This window comes from Gekko japonicus, unplaced genomic scaffold (genome assembly GCF_001447785.1).
Source record: "Gekko japonicus isolate JY-2015 unplaced genomic scaffold, Gekko_japonicus_V1.1 scaffold6, whole genome shotgun sequence".
NCBI lineage: Eukaryota > Metazoa > Chordata > Lepidosauria > Squamata > Gekkonidae > Gekko > Gekko japonicus.
Window position 1 is genome coordinate 2,862,325 of NW_015166417.1, and position 19,552 is coordinate 2,881,876.

General features: G+C 42.9%; 1 protein-coding gene across 1 annotated transcript in view; it reads right to left on the bottom strand.

Moving 5' to 3' along the window:
* Positions 1-17,589, bottom strand: part of TRPM6 (transient receptor potential cation channel, subfamily M, member 6) — a 112,536-nt gene extending 94,947 nt beyond the window's left edge. The window contains exons 1-3 of the mRNA XM_015411534.1: positions 17,575-17,589; positions 8,911-8,990; positions 5,477-5,515 (exon numbers count right to left, since the gene is read on the bottom strand). Coding sequence (XP_015267020.1) covers positions 5,477-5,515; positions 8,911-8,990; positions 17,575-17,589 — 134 coding nt within the window. The remainder of the gene's footprint in view (positions 1-5,476; positions 5,516-8,910; positions 8,991-17,574) is intronic.
* Positions 17,590-19,552: the final 1,963 nt, after the last annotated feature.

Below are 19,552 nucleotides of genomic sequence, written 5' to 3' on the forward strand. Positions count from 1 at the left end.
GTGCGCCTGTATTTTACTCTGCTGTAATGCCTAAGCCAAACAACTGGAGGATGTATTGGGGGAGTACGCTTTATTGCCAGCTTGTTGCTTTTAGAGCCTGGGAACTGCACCTGTATTATGTCTGGAGATAACCTAACCCCCCCCCTGCCTGTTCGCCAGTATTTTATTCTGCTGTAATGCCTAAGCCAAACAACTGGAGGATGTATTGGGGGAGTACGCTTTATTGCCAGCTTGTTGCTTTTAGAGCCTGGGAACTGCACCTGTATTATGTCTGGAGATAACCTAGTTCTCAGGGAATGAGCGCGCAACCGTTTCCTTTCACCCGCCAGCGGGAAAGTGACCCATTGGTTCTGTACCTGTTTCAAATCCCTTTATTATGCTTGCCCTAACCGTTTGTAGTCAGTTCTAACAAAGAACGTGTTTGAGTATCTTTCCAATGCTTTGAAATAAAATCTTGCTGTTTAAAACGTGGATTTATTCTCGATGCTTGGGATCCCAACAGAATATCCTCTGGAAGTGGTGAGTACAGGGCTAGGGCCACCATCCCTGGACAATACCACTGCTGTTTCAGTATAGGAACATACCTACAGCGATCAGTGATGATGAAATAGTATAAGGTACAACTGTGGGGGGGGGGAACGGATTCGTAAATGCTACGTCCAGTTACAGAGGAAACAGGAAAAGGAAGTAATTGATTAAATTATTAAACAAAGGCACAAAATGAAATCTGCAGAAGCAAGGCTTTGTTGAATGGATTGTACTAAATATAAAATAGGATCTTGGCTCTGAGGACAGGGGTTGCTGGGGTCCTGTGGGGTATGTAGCAGTATATTACGTGCTTTGAGGAATGCCAGCTGAAGTGTCAGATGCAGCTGACTGGGTGAAAGGATCAAGAACTGCAAAGTGGATCCCTTATAGGCATTTTGTTCCAATTTTTTGATATTGCTTAACCTATTAAGTCTCATTCCCTACAAACTTATTCCCACTCCCTACACTTCCTGTCATCTCTCCCATTATCATCATCTCCCTTATAAATAAAAGCCGAATGGTGGTGGCACTTCTCTAGAACATTCCACACGCTCCAAAATCAGTTCGCTCTCTGATCTGTCATTCAAAGGGTCTCCCTATCCACTGGCTGCTTTGCCTGAGTCCTGCCTCCAACATTCTAAACATTTTGCTTTTCCTCTCCCCCCCATAGCCAGTCAGAACACAGAGGTTATTTGCATATGCAGCCTCATTGGCCTCTCCCTCGGAACACAGAGGTCGTTTGCATATGCGACTTGATTGGCTTTTGCCTCTAACATTCTAAACAGTTTGAAGTTCTGAGGTAAAATGTGTCCAATCTCCAGGTGAGGGCTGGAGATCACTCAGAATTACAACTGCTTTCCAGATGGCAGAGATCAGTTCCCCTGGAGAAAATGGTGGGCTCTGTATCCTTATATGCTGCTGAGGTGGCCCCCGTATGACAGCCAATGTGACATAGCAGTCAGGGCTTCAGAGCACGGGAGAGGCTGCAGGTGTGTGGGGGGTAGAAAGCTGAAGAGTGAGGGGGAAATAAAGGTAGGTTGATGATTGGCTGGGAAAGAGATAGGGTTACCAACTTTGCCAATCTCCAGGTGAGGACTGGAGATCACTCAAAATTACAACTGTTGTTTAGGTAGCAGAGATCAGTTCCCCTGGAGAAAATGGTGGACTCAGTGTCATTTTACCCCGCTGAGGTCGCCACAGCAAATTGACACTGAGTGTCCAAGGCTGGGGCACCCACCCAGAGCCTCTTTCTAGAGGCTGTTGTATTTATTTCCACAACTGGCCTTTTTCCTAGTTTACCATAAAGTTGTTCTTGTTTATATATCTTGTTGAAAAACATCAATAACTGTACACTTTAAAAAAAAATAAAACCAACAATCTAAATGTTTCTGACAGGCTCAGTGTGAGTTCAAAGAAAAGATAGGTAAGAACTTTTCCTATATATAGGAAAGCTCCAACCTCTTACAACCATTCCACTAGAAAGGTCAGGCTGAGAGTCTGTAAGTCTCTATGGCCACCCAGAGAGAATCCCATGGCTGGCCAGGGAGTTTGAACAAGGTCTCTGCCATTTAAGACCAATGTGTCACAATTTTCTATGCCAGCATACCTTCGGGACCACCACTCACCATATGAGCCCCTCAAGAACTTATGATCTCTTAATCAACACCTCCCGGTTGTTCCTGGCCCCAGGGACATCCGACTTGCCTCAATGAGGGCCAGGGCTTTTTCAGTCCTGGCCCCTACCTGGGGGAATGAGCTCCCATTAGAAATCAGGGCCCCGTGGGACCTATTACAGTTCTGCAGGGCCTGCAAGACAGAGCTCTTCCACCAGGCTTTCAGTTGAGGCAGCACTTGCTATTGGCCTCCCCTCCAGTGACCTCAGATCCGAATGGCCACCTGGGAACAAGCTGCTTCTTGTTGAAATCTGTTGAGGCAGTGTTCTTTTGTTGGATATTACTTTTAGATAGGTTTTTGGATATATTTTAACTGTCGATTTGTTGTATTGTGAATTTCATGATGGAACCCGCCCTGAACCTGTTTGTGGGGAGGACGGGCTACAAATCTAATTAGATAAATAAATTAATTAAAATATAAGCTAGATCAGTTGTCGGCAACCCCTGCCACACAAGTAGAACAAGAGCATGCCAGATCATTTTGCTCCGTACATAGGACCAATTCACCCAACCAAATGGGTGAGTCTCAGAAGTGCTGGCAGCACTCCGTGCCAGTGGCATAGGAGAAGCAGTGGGTATTGCACAAGGCCATCATCACCTCCTGGGTCCCTGCATACCACAGCCAGATCTAAGAGAATACCCTGAGAGGCTGGCCATTCTGCTGTATCTCTGCTTGCTCCCAGTGTACCAGCCATGGTACAACCCTTCTGTCTTCACCCAATTTTGTTTGCTAGTACAACATCATCTTCAGAGATATATACTGCATTTCTTTTCTGCACTAAGGCAAAAAAGGTTGCCTACCCCAGATCAGACCAACTGACAACTATGAAAATACCTGTATTAGATGTTATCTATCTTCGCATATTTAACTATAGATCCCAAGTGCTCATTCAGGTACCTAGAATATGGTATGCAACTTATAGCCTATAACAGGATTTCTAATAAACAGGGGCGACTCTAGAAAAACAAGTTTGAGATGGCAAAGGGATCTAATAGGGGAGCAAAGATTATGTTGACCTAACTTAACTATCTATGGAATTAACCTACTGCTGGACATTTTAAAATATACATTAATCATGCTCAGAGACAGGGCCAGACTCTTCATGTACATTATAGTAGTCCTGTCCTCCACACCTAGCTTTTATTTTACTGTCCAAGACCACGTTGCAAGGAAAGACAGTGCCGGCACAAACTTGCTGGGAGACATTGCTTGAAAAACTATTATCTTTACCACCACACACTCTGCACATGGATGCACTCATCTAGAGCTGCAACGGACCAAACTGAAGCAGCTGTAACAGAAATAGGCACACACACCCCTCCCCGCACCAGATCACTTTGCTTTGTGGCAACCAGGGCCTGTTCTCCACCCAATGTACCAAAACAAGCTTCATTAAAATACTGGCAGCATTGTTGGAGCTCAGCTTACTCCCTGTGTGTGTGGCCAAGTAGAACCTTCATCTCTACCTCCCTTTTTGTTTGCCAGTACCCCACCTTCTTTATAAGCAGATGTTGTAGAGTTTAGGGCACTTAGAACAAAACAGTTGCCTGCTCTTGAGCTGGAGGGTCAGTTTGGCCTGGCTAGAACAGCAGTGGCTTCTTCTTGCTGTTGGGTGGAGGATGAATGTCAGTGAATGAATTTTCTTAGGTTTTCTATTTAAAAAGTTCATGCTATAGCACAGGCATTTAATATAGTGCTATTGAAAGGTGAGAGTGCAAAAACGATAACAGTAAATACGTGAGAGAGTTCCCACTACCCCTTGGGGTTATCCCGGACAGTAACTCTGTCAGTAGCTTACTGAAATTTATTTATTTATTTATTTATGTATTGTCAAATTTATATCCCACCCTCCCCATAAAGCAGGCTCATGGCGGCTTCAAATAACATAAATACAAAATAAAAACATACATAATACGTAATTAAAACATCACAGTTAAAATAATACATTACAAAGTGATACATTACAAAGTGCTAGCAGCAGTTAAAAATTCAGTCAGATGGAATGCTTTCAAATGGATTTCCAACTTCCAGCATAGAAGTGCTTAGATGTTATTCTGCTCATCAACTCTTATGGCAGCTGCTCGATGATGACATTGCGGGCCGTGTGTTACGGCGGCCCCTAATTGTATGCCTGGCGGAAGAGCTCCATCTTGCAGGCCCTGCGGAATGTGAGAGGTCCCACAGGGCCCTGATCTCCTTCGGGAGCTTGTTCCACCAGGTAGGGGCTGCCACTGAAAAGGCCCCGGCCCTAGTAGCAGCTAGCCTGGCCTCCCTTGGGCCAGGGAGGGTCAAGCGATTTTGAAACCCAGACTGTAGTGCTCTCTGGGGTATGTACAGAGAAAGGTGGTCCCACAGGTATGTTGGACCCCGGCCATATAAGGCTTTAAAGGTAAGAACCAGCACCTTGAAGCAGACTCGGTATGCTATTGGCAGCCAGTGCAGTGTCCTTAGCACAGGCTGGATGTGCTCCCATCTAGGAAGACCCATCAACAGCCTGGCCACAGCGTTCTGCACTAGCTGCAGCTTCCGAATCTGCAACAAAGGCAGCCCCATGTAGAGAGTGTTACAGTAGTTTAGTCTCGAGGTAACTATCGCGTGGATCACTGTAGCCAGGTCAGCACGGTCGAGGAAGGGAACCAACTGCCTAATCAGCCTAAGATGATAAAAGGCCGACTTGGCAGTGGCCGCTACCTGGGCCTCCATGGTAAGGGAGGGATCCAGGAGCACTCCCAAACTCTGAACCTCTGGCGCTGGGACCAATGAAGCCCCCCCCAAAGGTCGGGAGTGGGATCCCCACCCCCGAACCGCTCCGACTCAGGCACAGGACCTCCGTCTTCGCTGGATTCAGCTTCAGCCGACTCAGTCTGAGCCACCCTGCAGAGCTCGATCCAGGTCTTCTGGTCTGGAGTCCGATTGGCCGCCTACCATCAGATAGAGCTGGGTGTCATCAGCATACTGGTGACATCCCAGTCCATACCTCCGGGTGATCTGGGCAAGGGGGCGCATATAGATGTTAAATAACATCGGGGACAGCACAGCCCCCTGAGGCACACCACATTCAAGTGGGTGCCTCCTGGACTGCTGTTCCCCTAGCGCCACCCGTTGTCCCCGACCCTGGAGAAAGGAAGCAAGCCATTGTAAGGCAAGCCCCCTAATCCCCACGTTGGGGGCTCGCCTTGCAATGGCTTTACTAATATACTAATATACACAATGGATTTACTAATAAGTGATGCTTATATAATTGCAAATACAACCTGAAACTGTGCAGCCTTACCGGATTAAGTTTTGGCAGATTTGGCATCCAGTGGAACATCTGAGTGAGAAGGGAAAAAAGCATTACTTAAATATGCCAGTGTTTTCTACAATGACTCCATTAATAAAATATTTTATATACACCTTAGCAATGATATCTGTGACTGTAGATACATTGCTGCACAGTTTGGGTCCTCATCCAGAGATCTTCATTTACAGTAGTGGGTTGCATACGCACTGAAAAGATGGTTGGCAGTGTTAGCTTTGAGAGTACACACCACCTTTTTGGAAAAGGGAATAGAAAGGTATAGCCTATAGTCCTGCAAATAGCTGATAGCCCACCCATGCACATGTGTAGTTCTAGTCCATGGAACACGACACATGCTGCCCCAGCTACTAAATTAGTTTTGGGGTTTTTTTCTCTTAATTCTGTGCAGCACCTTCCTGCATGACAAGGCAGCCATTAAGCAGTCCAAGCCATTAAGCAATCTGCTGCACAATTATATATTGTTTAACCTCTGTCAATCAACTGGAATAGTTTTGAGCATTTTAGTCTACCACTAATTCAGTAATAAAGATTGGATCACACTTCTCTTTCAATGGCTCCTTGTTCAGAAGTGCTTTTTTGTAAAGGTAACAGGGCTATATAATAATGGTTCAGGAATGCACTTTCTAAAGGGAAAGGGACTATGGACTGTACCACTGTGTGTAGGATGTTTGCTGCACGTTATCCTGCTGCCACTGTTTCATTTTCTACTGATGTACAACCATTTTTCTGCATTGTAGCTGCACTCTGTAACATGTCTAATATGCTATACTTATTCATATGTCTGTAATCCTAGGCTGATTTCGCACTAGAGCTGCCTCACTATTGCGCCGACATTTGCCGCAGTTCTATTGGTCAATTTCACACCTGAAACTGCGCGGCTGATTTTGACCCGCGGCTTCGCTCGATTTCCCCCGCAGTTTTGTGATCCTGTTTTTTGAGGATCAATAAAACTGCAGAGGAAATCGGGCGAAGCCGCGGGTCAAAATCAGCCACGCGGCTTCGGGTGTGAAATTGACCAATAGAACCGGGGCAAACGGCAGCGCAACAGCGAGGCAGCTCTAGTGCGAAATCAGCCCTAGTCCTAGTATGTTGCTTGTTAGATGTCTCATTATATTGACTTTATGAATTTACACTGTGTAATTTGCTTTGAGTCTCAGTGAGAAAGGTGGACTATAAATATAGTAAATAAATAAAATAAACCAGTAAACATCTGTCCTAAAGCCAGTCATCCAAAACAACAGTATTAAAGGCCAGAAAATCAGTCAAAATCTCTAGATTCTACTCTCTAAATATATTTGCTACAATTAATAAATGACACTGCTGCTACATGTACACATGCCTGTATGACATTTTATGAAATTACCCAAATATCCCATAATATCATAGGGTGATTTCCCACAAGTGCTGCTCCGCACTCATTCCTCCCTTTTGCCCCGATGGTACGTGTAAATTTCACACAAGCTGCTGTGCAGCTGCATTTTGCCCCGCAGCTTCATGCGATTTCCGCCGTGTCTTCTCAATCCTCAAAAAACAGGATTGAGTAGACATGGGGAAAATCGTTCAAAGCTGCGGGGCAAAATGCGGCCGCACAGCAGCTTGTGTGAAATTGACACGAACCATCAGAGCAAAGAGAAGAGTGAGCGTGGAGCAGTGCTTGTGGGAAATCATCCACAGTGTTATCACACATTTACATTTGCATTAATTTAGCCCAACTGATTTCTGCAAGACTTAGACTCACTTGCTTGAAGGTTGCCAGCCCTTAGAAACTGGTGGGGGTGGGACTTACCCCTAACAGCAGTCTTCCAACTGACATCTTACAACAGAATCAATACAAAGATCCATCCAATATTTATTTATTTATTTCAGAGGAGTCCTGGTCCTATAAAAACTACTGGGCATTCTGCAATCTTCTGTACTATTTTTTGGAAAAGAAAGTTTCCCTCTCAGTATTTTTATTCATTTAAATATTAAAATACCCCAGTTTTCCCAGTGCCAATAGTGACTATAATATTTACACAAATAAGTATTGGGTCTCAATGGATGGTCATTATCTATGTACTATACTGTAGACAGCTAAATCCACGGATCAGAGCCACATGGACACTAGACAGATCTATCTTCAAACCTGGGGAACGCCTATGGTTTGCAGAAAAATCTGGGGGGGGAAATAAAGTAGGATTTAAATCCCACCAAATAATATTTATTATTTATTAATTGAATTTATTAACTGCCCTCCCAGTAGGGCCGAGCTCAGGGTGGTGTACAACACAATTCAATAAAACACTGCATAAAACAATTTAAGATCAAGCTTCTGTTGTCTCTGCATGCACAGAACAACGCAGTTAGGGAGCCACTCCAGCTCCACGCTAACACTGGCACCTGCTCCAGGCCCAGTGGTGTCGGATACCGGCAACCACAGTGGCCCTGGATGCAGAAGCAGATGATGCAGCTGGGGTCTGGAACAGTCTGGAGCAGCAGCTGACATACTTCTTTGCTGTGGCTGCAGTGGTTGCCAGCTGCTGTCACTGGCAGCCTCTGCAGGCCCAGCTGCAGCAGAGAAGGCTGCAGCTCCGGACGTCAGCAGCCATTACAGTCTCAAGTGGAAGCAAAGGACACCAGACACCACTGTGGGCCTGAGCGCAGCAGCAGCAGAGGCCAGCCACTGCTGTGGCCCCAGGTGCGGTGGTGAAGGACACTGGCAGCCACTGCATGCTGAGTGTTAGGTGATGGGTCCTGGAGCCTCACCAGCCTCAGAAATGGGGGGGCATATGGGATCGCCCCCCCCAGTCTCCCGGCTCCTCCACTGAGCCCTAAGAGGGAATTGGCAGTGATGAGGGGAGGGATCCCCCCCATGAGTATTGTGGGTCCCCAATTGTAGAAGTGTAATATTCTTGGATTATTAGTTTCACCATGATAATATATTGTTTGCCATGTTCTTATGTAAATGCCCACTTCCCTTAGAGAAAGGGGGGAAATTGAAACAATATGCTCCAAATTAAATAAATTGTTTGCATTTTCAATAGTTCTAGGGATGCCAACCTCCAGGTGGGACCTGGGGATCCCCCAGAATTACAGCTAATCTCCAGACTACAGAGATTAGTTCCCCTGGAGAAAATGGATGCTTTGGTGGAATCTTGTGGTATTGTATCCCACTGAGGTCCTTGCCCTCCCCGGGCTCCATCCCCAAATCTCCAGGAGTTTATCAATCTGGATAACTGTACCCTCTTATCTTGGCTGGTGGTTAGGCAGGACCTGGCAACCCTAGTAGTCACAGTCCCTGTACTTACCAGAGTTCACTGCTATGGAATACAAATAAATACTCTGATCATTAAAATATGACTGCAAAGTCCTTTATGGTACTGCTACATATATTCCTTGTACAGTTCAACCAAAAAGAAATCTAGTACCTGTGTGGATCTCTGGAACTCGGTATGATCTTTGCACACTCTCTTTTACAGAAGATGCCTTCAATCCAAGATTTCTGGGACTGAACAGAAATACCACATCTCAAAAAAGTGATAAGCAATAAATAACTATTTATGGTATCTGTTCGTTAGAAAAAAAACCCAAAAAACTCCCTGTCTTATAATGCTTATACCTTAATGAAGAAATGACAGTATTGTGAACAAGACCAGTCTGTTTCTGTTGTGTTGTAATAGATGTAGTTTATTTTGTTGATGAGGTTTAGAAGCTTGTTCCATTAGGAAGACTGTAGTCTGTTCCTTGGCTGACTAAACCACTACAGACAGAAAGGAAAAAAGCAGAGCAGGAGGAGAAAATAAAAACGGGGAAGAAAGTAGAGCTGGGACTGAAAGGATGGAAGTATAAAAGCTGTGTTAAGAATTCAGCCTTGTGTTGTGTCTCTTTTCCTGTATCAAGCTATAAAAGTTCCTTTTGTCTAGAATGCTTTAGAATAGTTCACACCCTCTTGACCTCTGGAGTTTAGAATTCTCTTTCTATGACCTGTGCCTGAAGACAGGGGGGGAAAACTTTCAAGCTTTCCAAGAGCAGATGAATTAACTAAGATAAGGAAGAAAATGCTGATCTGGCCAGATTTGCCTCCATTTGAGATGACATAACATGGTATATCTCATTCCCATGATAACCTAACCGCATGGATAATTTTTTTTAAAATCATACAATGTGGACCCCCCCCCCTTCTTTGCTCAATGAGCTCCAAACAGAAAAGGGGGTGGCTGCAAATGGAAAAAAAGCAATGTCAAAATGGCACCTGATATTCAGTGGCCCTAAGCAGGTGGCTAGCAGGGTCTGAGCCTGGACGAAGAGAAAGGCAGGGTAGAGAAAACAGGAAGTGCAGGAAGAGAATGCAAGGGCTGCAGAAGGACTAGGGAAGAGGGTGCCGGGGGGGGGGGGGGGGAAAGCCAGGAGAAGACAGGAAGAAAAGGCAGGGGCTAGTAAGGGAGACAGAGCAAATGGGAACATAACATAAGAACATAAGAGACGCCAATGTTGGCTCAGGCCAAAGGCCCATCCAGTCCAACACTCTGTCACACAGTGGCCAAAAATACCAGGTGCCATCAGGAGGTCCACCAGTGGGGCCAGGATGCTAGAAGCCCTCCCACTGTTGACACACACCCCTCCCTCAAGCACCAAGAAGACAGAGCATCACTTGCCCCAGAGCCCCTATCTATACCTTGTGGCTAATAGCCACTGTCCATGGACTGCAAAAAGATCAAATCAGTCAATCCTAAAAGAAATCAACCCTGACTGTTCCCTGGAAGACCAGATAATGAAACTGAAGCTTAAATACTTTGGCCACCAAATGAGAAGGGAGCACTCACTGGAGAAGACCCTGATGCTGGGAAAGATTGAAGGTCAAAGAAGACGGGGACGGCAAAGGATGAGATGGTTAGACAGTGTCATAGATGCAACGAACATGAAGTTGAGCAAACGTCAGAGGACGGCGGAAGACAGGAGGGCCTGGCGGAGCTGGTCCATGGGGTCGCGAAGAGTCGGACTCGACTGTGCAACTGAACAACAATAGCCACTGATGGACCTCTGCTCCATATGCTTATCTAATTCCCTTTTGAAGCCGTCCATGCTTGCAGCCGCCACCACTATGGGGAGGATGATAATGAGGAGGTAATAGAATTCCCCTCCCCCAAGTCCATGCAGGCCCTCATTTGTTATTAGGATGGCCAACCTCGAAGTGGCAACTGGAGATCTCCTCGTGTTAACAACAGAGCTCCGGAGTACAGAGATCAGTTCCCCTGAAGAAAATGTTTGCTTTGGAGGGTGGACTCTGTGGCATTAAATCCCGCTAAAGGTCTTCCTGTCCCCAAAAACCCACCTTCTCCAGGCTCCACCTCCAAATCTCCGGGAATTTCCCAAGAAAGGGTTAGCAAACCATTGCTAACATTTATAACTCTTATATTTGCACAATATACAGAACAGCACCGGCTCTGATGATGATGGCAATGATGTTTCTAACTAAAAACATTATCATAATTATCATGTTCTATCTATCTAGTACTGTTTCTATAGTGATAGCCTTGAGCAGAAAATAAAATTATAAAACAATGCTTTACCTAGTGTTATTCTTTTGTTGTTTAATTATTGCCCCCATGAATTTTGCTACAGAGAGAATAACAAAATCCTTTACATCCAATAGTAACTATATCACCTGTGCCCTCATACTGTCGAATACCTCAGTGGGCATTTTCTTATTTCCAAGTAAAGGAGTAATCAAACTAGTCCGCAGCTCATTATAGGACATTCCATAAGTGTATGTTCAATTGTTTTGATTTTATCATGTGAGCCTCTACATGTTCTATTTGAATATAGCACTTAGTTATATCTATTCAGTAACACAACACCACCACACACGTGGCGAGCCACAACTATATACAGAAACCCCAGTTCCAAAACACATCCACAAAATACAAATAAACCAATAGGTACATAGGCACTTATTTGAATGGGCATCCTTCAAGCTGATGTTACCTGACTCGCCGGCTCAGCAAGGATGGCCAATCCGAATGTAGCTGCAAGGAGCCTCTTGAACAATGTGCGTTCACTTGAAGCTCCCAATACACAACATTTTCCACTTTAACATATTTCCTGACTTGTACAAGACAGGTTAATCCCCACTTTGGCCACCCCCTAGTTTTGATAGCATACGGAAAATATGAAATGAAACCATTCAGAGCAATGTCCTCGCATGCCAAAGTCTCCTGCACTGACAATATCAAATGATTTTTAAAAGGTATCATGTTCCACCCTAGCTCTACACTATCCAGCATCATTCCATGTGGTAATATGAACTATTTGTCTATTTGTTATAACATTGCTTAAACCACTGCCTCTAAAATATCAACCTCTTTCCCAGGTACACAAACACTACGGTACACTACTCAAGGGAAAAGTGGTAGAGGGAAATCTTCCCCTTGAACCGCATTACACTCAGGAGCATTTCAGCTCAATTGAACAAGCTCCATGTTGGGCACCTTGATACCTTTGGAATATTTCACTTGGGATGGGCACAAATCAGCTCATGAACTAAAGTTTGTGATGAATTTTGGCTGGTTTGTGGTTCACAAAGTGGCATTCATAGTAGGTCAGGTGGCACAAACTTCATGAACTTCCAAACTGTTTGTGGTGGTTCGTGAACAGATACAGACTATCTCCAATCAATCTAAAAGTTTACCAAACTTCAAAGCAACAGGGGGGTAGAACTTGAAGGGTATGTAGAGGAGCATTCTGGGGAGGTCCCCTGCAAATTTGATGTGCCTAGCTTGCACAGGAACATTTCTATACACTCCTGAACCTGTGCCTGTCATTTCTCCAGAAAGCACTTTCCTTGGGGCACCTTCTTTGGGAGGTCATAACTCAGACCCTGTAAATCCAGTCCTCACAAACTTGGGAGGGCTGGCAGAGGAGAGTCAGTGAGTTTGGTGTCTCTAGCATGCTGGGGGGGGGCACATTCTACCACATCACAAACTTCACAAAATGCACTGGTTCATTTGGCTGCTAAAAGTTTGACAGTTCATGTTTTGTGAACCGGGCATCCCTATATTTCAGTCTTCACTGTCTGCATCCACACTTTTTGATCAAGCATATCAGGTTGTTTCCCAAATAATATTGGTAGGAAGATTTATAATGAGGTGTGCTAGTTGCCTACTATGCATCTGGTGGTTGCCTGCTCCACAAAATAACAAGCTATAGACACAGAACCAGCAAATAAGGTACTTTCAAGCTGCTTCCCCATAGTAATTTAAGCATGGTTCTCACAAAACAACATACCTGTATCTGGACTGCATCACTTTGCATTGCATGAAGGGGCTTACATGATTCCATGTTCTTCCATGTTAAAAATCCACAGATAAATAGCATGATAGTGACAAGGCTTGGTTACAACAACAATGTGTCCTGTTGACACATTGTTTTCTATGTGCAGAGACAGTTAAGAGAATCTCAGTACCAATTCATTTAAATGAACATTATGGACTGGTAATAACTCAAATGAGACCAAGAATGGCCCACTGGAGAGAATAGGAAAACATAAGAACATAAGAGAAGCCAATGCTGGATCAGGCCAATGGCCCATCCAGCCCAACACTCCATCACACAGTGGCCAAAAATACCAGGTGCCATCAGTGGGGCCAGGACACTAGAAGCCCTCCCACTGTTACCCCCCCCAAGCACCAAGAATACAGAGCATCACTTGCCCCAGACTGAGACTTCCTATCTGTACCTCGTGGCTAACAGCCACTGATAGACTTCTGCTCCATATGCTTATCCAATTCCCTCTTGAAGCCATCCATGCTTGTAGATGCCACCACCTCCAGTGGCAGTGAATTCCATGTGTTAATCACTCTTTGGGTGAAGAAGTACTTCCTTTTCTGTTCTAACCTGACTGCTCAGCAATTTCATTGAGTGCCCATGAGTTCTTGTATTGTGAGAAAGGGAGAAAAGTATTTCTTTCTCTACCTACTCTATCCCATGCATAATCTTATAAACCTCGATCATTTCACTCCATAGCCGTCTTTTCTCCAAGCTAAAGAGCCCCAACTGCTTTAACCTTTCTTCATAGGGAAAGTGTTCCAACGCTTTTATCATTCTAGTTGCTCTTTTCTGCACTTTTTCCAATGCTGTAATATCCTTTCTGACGTGAATGTTTGACTTTAAAGTCAAGTCTCACCCACAGACCCACTGATCGGTGGAGGCAATTGATCCAACTCATAGACAGGTGTTCTAGAGTGTTCTAGAGGTAATGAAAAATAATACAATTCTACAAGCACTTCTGCTAATTGGAAAATAACCTGAACCCCAAAATGATAAGGGAATATCATGTAAAACTATCCACCAAAATGATAAGGGAATATCATGTAAGACTATCTACCATGTGAATACAGCTGGAGTCCTCCTTGCTATAGCAGGAAAAAGTGGAAAAGAGGACTCAGGCATGCACAATCTCTTCTTGCCTCTGAATTTTAAGGTACAGGCAATATTTGCAGCCTGACAATGTTCCTTTCAAGTAAGGTTAACAACTATTTTTGGACACGGCTCTTGTGCATTATGCATACTTTTTTTTTAAGCAGTGAGATTTCCCTGTTTGGGGACACAGTAGTGGCAAAAACTTTACTTGCTAAATTAATGTGGATGCTAAAATCAAAGGAATCCTACAAAAAAAAGCTTGTGGAAATTAATTGCTGAAAAGAGTGGAGCCAGGAAGTCTCTTTTAAAGAATTGTTCCTTCCCTATTAACAGAGAATAAACCACTGCATTTTGCAACTCTAGAACACTGCAGTCTTTAACTGTCCACTTTAATAGACCAAGTCATACATGGTGTCATCCATTTCCCTTTATAATCTTGGACAAACACTGCAACCTACAAGTAATCACCTTTTGAATGACTGAAACCACAGAACCAGAAACAAACCAACGTATGCCCCACCTTCACCAAACAACAATCATAGCCAGGTTTATGCTATAGTTTCTACACTCGTCACTTCCTTTCGGCTTTGGCCAATGTACAAAGTGATAAATCTTGCAAGGAGCTAAATTAGAAGCTGCAATGAAGCAAAGATCCTGCAAATTTCTTAAAATGCTTTTTTTTTTTAATGTCTGGAGTGATCAGTGGCAGAATACATTACAGGAACATGCTAGGAGTTCCAGCACCAGCTCAGTGAACCACACAGCCTTGCCTACAACTTTTTACCTTCACTTGAACTTTCATCTTGTAGTGCTGCGTATTTCTCTTCCTTCTTGGTTAAAGCTCTGCTTGCAAGCCAATAGTTTTGTACTCTTCCTTCTCTTGTACTCTTCCTTTTTTGCTAGTCTCTGAAACACTTGCAGGAATCACAGCATAGGAAGGAGGAAAGAAAGGAAAGAAGCACCTTGCTTGATCCTTGGACCACACATACCAGATGGATGGTTAATGTTCCACTTCCCTCAATCAGTAAATGGCAACTTCTTTATGGCTTAGGCGCCTCCTCAGAGAATTCTGCCAGTTACATAATAAGTTTTTTACACAATACTTAAGCAATAGGTATGTGGGCGGATAGACAGCTCAACTTTCCGTAGCAGAAAGAACTACCATAACCACAGTGGGTGCTTTTCCACCTCGTGCAAGATGCCTTACAATTTCTCATTATTCTTAGGTTAACGAATGAATAATGGAAGGCAGTGAATTCCACAATTTACTCTCAGTAAATATTTCCTTTTCTCCACCCTGAATCTATTGTCCTCAGCTTCACTGGCAGCCCCCAAGTTCTAGTATTACAGGAGAGGGAGACAAAGTTCTCTGTATCTACTTTCTTAAGCCCATGCAGTTTTATAAAACTATATCGTGTTCCCCCTTAAGTCACTTAGCTTCCCCACCCCCCAAACTGAAAAGCCCCAGAATGCTTAGCCTTTCCTCAGTGGCAGGGTGCGTCAACTCTTCTTGGTTGCCCTTTTCTGCTTGACTTTCTCACAGTGCTTATAGTGCCTCTACAGAAAGCATTAGTAACCACTCAAAGCGAAGGTCACAGTGTCTTTGAATACACAAAGGTGCATTTCCTTGTGTCTCTATCACCCCCACCAAATATTTTCCCCTCGCCTCTGCTTTTTCAACACTTCTGGTTCTGGAGAAATGATACAAGTTCTCATACCTTTTCCCCTGCTAGAATAGTAGAGATAAATTACAGAGCTGGCAGAGCTGGCTTTGGTAATTTTTTTTAAAAAAACTGTATGTTTTTAAATCTTGGATGCTTCTTTGAGTGCTTCATGCAGGAAACAAGATGAACAAAAATATTCTGAGCTAAAATAAACCACTTCCACCATAAGTTCCTTCCACTCAAACACTTCCCAATGGTACTTTGGGTTAATAAAAACAAAACCAACCCTACTGGGGGAGGATAGCGTCTGGTACTATGTCAGCAGCAAATCTCTGTTTGCAATGTCTCTTAGGAAAAGCTAATACAGGACTGGACCCAATGGACTGTGAGTGAAGGAAAGTTTGTAGAAAGGACCTTTCCCAATTCTCCCTTTCAGGAACAACATAAAGGGCAGTGAGGGTCTGCAGTAGGATTGGGGAACTGACAAAAAAAAAATAACACCCTCTCAAGATGCCATTTCACAAACACCAGTGCTCTTACTGTGGCAGAATACCACCTCTGGATCTAACCCATAGAAATGTACACCATCAAATCACTGATCTTTTTTTTTGTCAACCAAACTAAGTAACTAAAAATGTTCAAACAGTGACTGGATCAATGATCTAGCAGAAAATGTAACCACATAAAAATTGCAGACATAGTTCACGCAGGTATGTCCGTCATTTGAGGCATACAAGTGATTATTTCCAAGTGCAGATGAAGCATCACAGATAAAAATAAACTGTATATGTGCAGAGTTAAGCCAGATAGCTGGCAGAAGATATTTTGTCTTTGCCATCACACAAGGGCAATTAATTAACAGAATTCTTCTTGAGTGCATCAGCTGCAGTTTTTCCATACTTCTTGAATACAAAAGGACTATCCTCTTACATTCTCTTACTAGGTCAAAATAATGAATAGTAGAATGTAATGTAATTTGGAATGGTGGATTGGAATGTATTTCTCTGGTCTAGGGACAGAGGATATACTACATAGCCAATCACACCACCCCAAAGATGATGCTGTACCGTTGCCTCCACATTTGAGAGAAGACAGATAGAGCATGATAGCAGGGTCTCTGTTAATTACTCTCAGCATTCCACCATTAAGAAAGGTACATCTGACCATCAATCTCCAATTTTGATATATTTATTTCCTTCACTATGTTTCCCCCCGGAATTAAACCCAAACAAATGGTGACCATATAAACTAAGCTTGTTATTCCAGTTTGGTCCTTGCATCTGTTAAACACCTTTATTATGCTGTATGCTAATTTGCTGCTTACCCTCTACCTATATGGATTCCATTTAATTGTATCTGAAGAAGTGTGTGTGTGCACACGAAAGTTTATATTTTGAATAAAACTTTGTTGGTTTTAAAGGTGCCATCAGACTCAAACTTAGGACAAAAGGATAACTGTTGTTCAGACAACAAATTTCAAAGTAGTACATGCTATTTTTTCAGCCACCATAGATCTAGCAGAGGCACAAATGAAGAGTAATTTCTTAATTAATTTGCCTAAGTTTTCATAATTAGAATGCAAGTCTCTGTATGTGTCAATCCCAGATCTTGAGAATCCTATACTCTGGGAAGCATCCATAGCCATAATAAAACCTCACAAAATGGATTTATGTTAATGGAATTATGCTTAGGATCAGAGACCCTCCCTTCACTTGTTCAAATGATGCTATTAATCTAAAGCTATTTTGACAATGTTTTGTAGAGTGACTTACCAAACTGAAAACAAAGCTACAATTAGGGCTGTTAACACAAAGATTTGTTTTCAAACTTTACTTTCTCAGTGCTCTATAAATAGCATACTAAAAAAAGACTGTTTGAAATGCACTTCTGTAAGAAACATAAAGCACACATTCTGAACTGTAGCCAGTGACTCTTACATATTTTATATATTTCAAATATCAGTGACAAGCAATTAAACACTGCAATTAGCAGAAAAGTCCATCCACTTACCTTCTTCATCCCCATGGCTAAAATATAAATTTTGTAGCTTTCAGAGGATTTCAGACTGAAGTTTCCAGCTACCTCCCAATCAGATGTTTGCTTAGCACTAGCAAGTAATGGAAACAATGCTGAAAAGCAATGATTACAAATGTCCATGTGCTTACATTTATGAGCTTTAAAGGGAGGGGAAAAAGAGATGGACTCTGAAAACTCTAGTGAAATATTTGTTCTGTAATTAAACTGAAGACACTATCACCTTGTAATCAGGAACATGTGACTTGATCTGGTTTCAAGTTTATATACCACATTAGGGAAATGATTAACATTCATAATGTCTCGTTTGAAGTTTCAGTAGCCGCTTCGTTCAGGAGGACAAATGCTTTCCAGTGAAAACAATTTAAAATTTTCAAATGTATTGTACATCTGTACTACCTCCTGGAATCCAGTGCTGGATTCCAAGTAAGGCAGTTTGTGCTACATGAGTTCCTAGATAATATAAATAGTCCTTTATATGACAAGTGTATGTTACTATATGCCTCAAAAAGCATGTTCGGAATCTTGTCCCAAAGATGTTCTTTGGGGGGGGGGGAGGTAGCATGGAATAGCCTGATCTCATCAGATTTCAGAAGCTAACCAGGGTCAGTACTTGGAAGAGAGACCACCAAGAAAGACTCTGCAGAGGAAGGCAATGGCAAACCACCTCTATTTTTCACTTGCCTTGAAAGCCCCTTGCTGGGCTCGCCATAAGTCTGCTGTCACCTGACAGCACTTTACACACGCAAAGATGTTCTTGAAACTATTTTATTGTTCATGTAGAACTTGTTCAGTCACTTTGAAAGAATACCCAAGGAGCCCAGACAAATTAAGTGGGGTTTTTTTCATGACTAAACTGTGATACATGCACTACATTTTTTCTGACTCAAAACCTCAAAAATATAATTCCTCATCCCTTCCTAAGCACTTGGAACAGAAAATATGGTTGTCATGCTGGTCATAACATGTTTTAATCATGTTTGACTATAGCACATATCATATGTATACCTTACCATTCCCTCCTATGGCTCTTGCTACTTTCCATTCAATGGACATTTAAGGCAAATACTAGCAAAGGGCTTCTTGTTTAGACCAGTCAAACAGACTCAGACATGTTTTTCCTCATAAATAGTGAAGGGGGAAGGCATTTCCCCCCCTCATGCAGGGTACTTCATTAAAAAAAAAGCCAGTACACTCGGCTGACATGAAGCAGTAAAAAACCCAGTGTGCAACATCTTATTGCTGTTCGTGTACATATCCTCAGTGAACCTCTCTAATACAAGTTGTTCAGATACAGCATGCACAGGGTTATGTTTGGACATGAAGGAAATAAAGTTTGTACAGATACTCTGTAAAAGCAATTCAACATTTCTCTGCCAAAGAAGAAGAGGAGATTGGATTTATACCCCACCCTTCACTACCCAAAGGTGTCTCAGAGTGGCTTACAAACTCCTTTCCCTCCCCCTCCCCACAACAGACACCCTGTGAGGTAGGTGGGGATGAGAGAGCTCTTGACAGAAACTGCTCTTTTTTCAAGAACAGCTCTTATCAGAACCAGAAATATTACTTTTAGGACTTAAAATGGAGGAAGTCAATATGGCAAAAAGGACATTGATGTGGTACATGATTACAACTGCCAGAATGACTTATGCACAATGCTGGAAGCAGGATAGAATTCCTGAAATAGAAGAATGGATAAAGAAACTGCTCTTTATGGTAGAAATGGATAAAATAACAAGGAAGCTTAATAATTTGGACACGGAAGAGTTCTTTAAAGATTGGAAAGACTTGAAAGAATATTTAGAGAAATATTGGGATGTTAAGAACAATTTAATTTGCTTTGATAATTATTGAAGGTAGATGACAATAGAAAAAAGATTAATGTATATGAATAATAGTAAAATGATATGTTACCGGTAGATTGTGATAAAGGTATAGGGAGATTTGGAGTAAA